We start from the raw sequence: 2,306 nt of genomic DNA on the forward strand, positions 1-2,306 counted from the left end.
AGTTGGACGTTGGGCACCTCCATGGTCTTGAGATGGACACTGGGCACCTCCATGGTCTTGAGGTGGACACTGGGCAATTCCATGGTCTTCAGTTGGACATTAGGGACATCCATGGTCTTGAGTTGGACGTTGGGCACCTCCATGGTCTTCAGCTGGACGTTGGGCACCTCTATGGCCTTGAATTGCATGTTGGGGACCTCCACAGTCTTGAGATGGATGTTGGGCACATCCAAGGGCTTCAGTTGGACATTGGGCACCTCTATGGTCTTCAGTTGGACATTGGGCACCTCTATGGTCTTCTGTTGGACACTAGGGACATCCACAGTCTTGAGATGGATGTTGGGCACCTCCAAGGGCTTGAGTTGGATGTTGGGCACCTCCACGGTCTTCAGCTGGACGTTGGGCACCTCCATGGTCTTGAGATGGACACTGGGCACCTCCATGGTCTTGAGGTGGACACTGGGCAATTCCATGGTCTTCAGTTGGACATTAGGGAAAAGCTGGACGTTGGGCACCTCCAAGGTCTTCAGTTGGACATTGGGCACCTCCAAGGGCTTGAGATGGACACTGGGCACCTCCAAGGGCTTCAGCTGGACATTGGGCACCTCCATCGTCTTGAGTTGGACATTGGGGACATCCACGGTCCTGAGATGGACGTTGGGCACCTCCAAGGGCTTCAGCTGGACATTGGGCACCTCCATGGTCTGCTGATGGACACTGGGCACCTCCAAGGGCTTGAGTTGGATGTTGGGCACCTCCATGGTCTTGAGATGAACATTGGGCACCTCCAAGGGCTTCAGCTGGACGTTGGGCACCTCCATGGTTTTCAGCTGGACACTGGGCACCTCCAAGGGCTTGAGTTGGATGCTGGGCACCTCCACAGCCTTGAGTTGGACACTGGGCACCTCCACGGTCTTCAGCTGGACGTTGGGCATCTCCATGGCCTTGACCTGGATGTTGGGCACCTCCACGGCCTTGAGATGGATGTTGGGCACCTCCAAGGGCTTCAGCTGGACGCTGGGCACCTCCACGGTCTTCAGTTGGACATTGGGCACCTCCAAGGGCTTGAGATGGACACTGGGCACCTCCGTCGTCTTGAGTTGGACACTGGGGACATCCATGGTCTTGAGATGGATGTTGGGCACCTCCAAGGGCTTCAGCTGGACGTTGGGCACCTCCACAGTCTTCAGCTGGACACTGGGCACCTCCAAGGGCTTCAGTTGGATGCTGGGCACCTCGATGGCCTTGACTTGGATGTTGGGCACCTCCATGGTCTTCAGTTGGATGTTAGGCACCTCTGTGCTCTTGAGTTGGACGCTGGGCACCTCCGTCATTTGCTGATGGACATCGCTCATCTCCATAGTCTGGAGATGGACGCTGGGCACCTCTGTGACTTGGAGGTGCACCCTGGGCACCTCTGCAGCCTGGAGATGGACGCTGGGCACCTCCACGGTCTGGAGATGGACATTTGTCACCTCTGTGCCTTGGGGATGGACGCTGGGCACCTCAGTGGCTTGCAGCTGGACAGTGGTCACCTCTGTGTCCTGGAGATGGACACTGGGCACCTCCATGGTCTGCTGATGGACGTCGGGCACCTCGGTGGCCTGCAGGTGGACATTGGTCACCTCTGGGGCTTGGAGATGGACGTCGGGCACCTCGGTGGTTTCGAGATGGACATTGGGCACCTCGGTGGTCTGCAGCTGGATGTTGGGCACCTCCATGGCCTGGAGCTGGACATCTGCCACCTCTGTGGCCTGGAGATGGACATCCGTCACCTCGGTGGCTTGGAGATGGACATCCGTCACCTCGGTGGCCTGCAGCTGGATGTTGGTGACATCCAAGGGTTGGGGCAGGGCTTGGAGCTGGACGTTGGTGACATCTGAAGGTTGGGGCAGAGCTTGGAGCTGGACATTGGTGACATCTGAAGGCTGGGGCAGAGCTTGGAGCTGGATGTTGGTGACATCTGAAGGTTGTGGCAGAGCTTGGAGCTGGATGTTGGTCACCTTGGAGGGTTGTGGTAGGGCTTGGAGCTGGACATTTGCCACCTCGGTGGCCTGCAGCTGGATGTTGGTGACATCCAAAGGTTGTGGCAGGGCTTGGAGCTGGACATTTGTCACCTCTGCGCCCTGCAGTTGGATGCTGGTGACATCTGAGGGTTGTGGAAGGGCTTGGAGCTGGACACTTGTCACCTCGTTGGCCCGGAGCTGGATGTTGGTGACATCTGAGGGCTGCGGCAGAGCTTGGAGCTGGATGTTGGTGACATCCAAGGGCTGTGGTAGGGCCTGGAGCTGGACATTTGTCACCTC

The 2,306-nt window shown here is 57.9% G+C and overlaps 1 protein-coding gene across 1 annotated transcript in view; it reads right to left on the bottom strand.

Annotated features, from left to right (window-relative positions):
• Window positions 1–17: 17 nt before the first annotated feature.
• Window positions 18–2,306, bottom strand: part of LOC104469311 (periaxin) — a gene marked incomplete at both ends in the record, with an annotated part of 2,698 nt that continues 409 nt past the window's right edge. The window contains 4 exon segments of the mRNA XM_010083770.1: window positions 18–53; window positions 56–437; window positions 636–1,337; window positions 1,416–2,303. Of these exon segments, the coding sequence (XP_010082072.1) occupies window positions 18–53; window positions 56–437; window positions 636–1,337; window positions 1,416–2,303 (2,008 nt within the window).

This window comes from Pterocles gutturalis, unplaced genomic scaffold (genome assembly GCF_000699245.1).
Source record: "Pterocles gutturalis isolate BGI_N339 unplaced genomic scaffold, ASM69924v1 scaffold8505, whole genome shotgun sequence".
Taxonomy (NCBI): Eukaryota; Metazoa; Chordata; class Aves; order Pterocliformes; family Pteroclidae; genus Pterocles; species Pterocles gutturalis.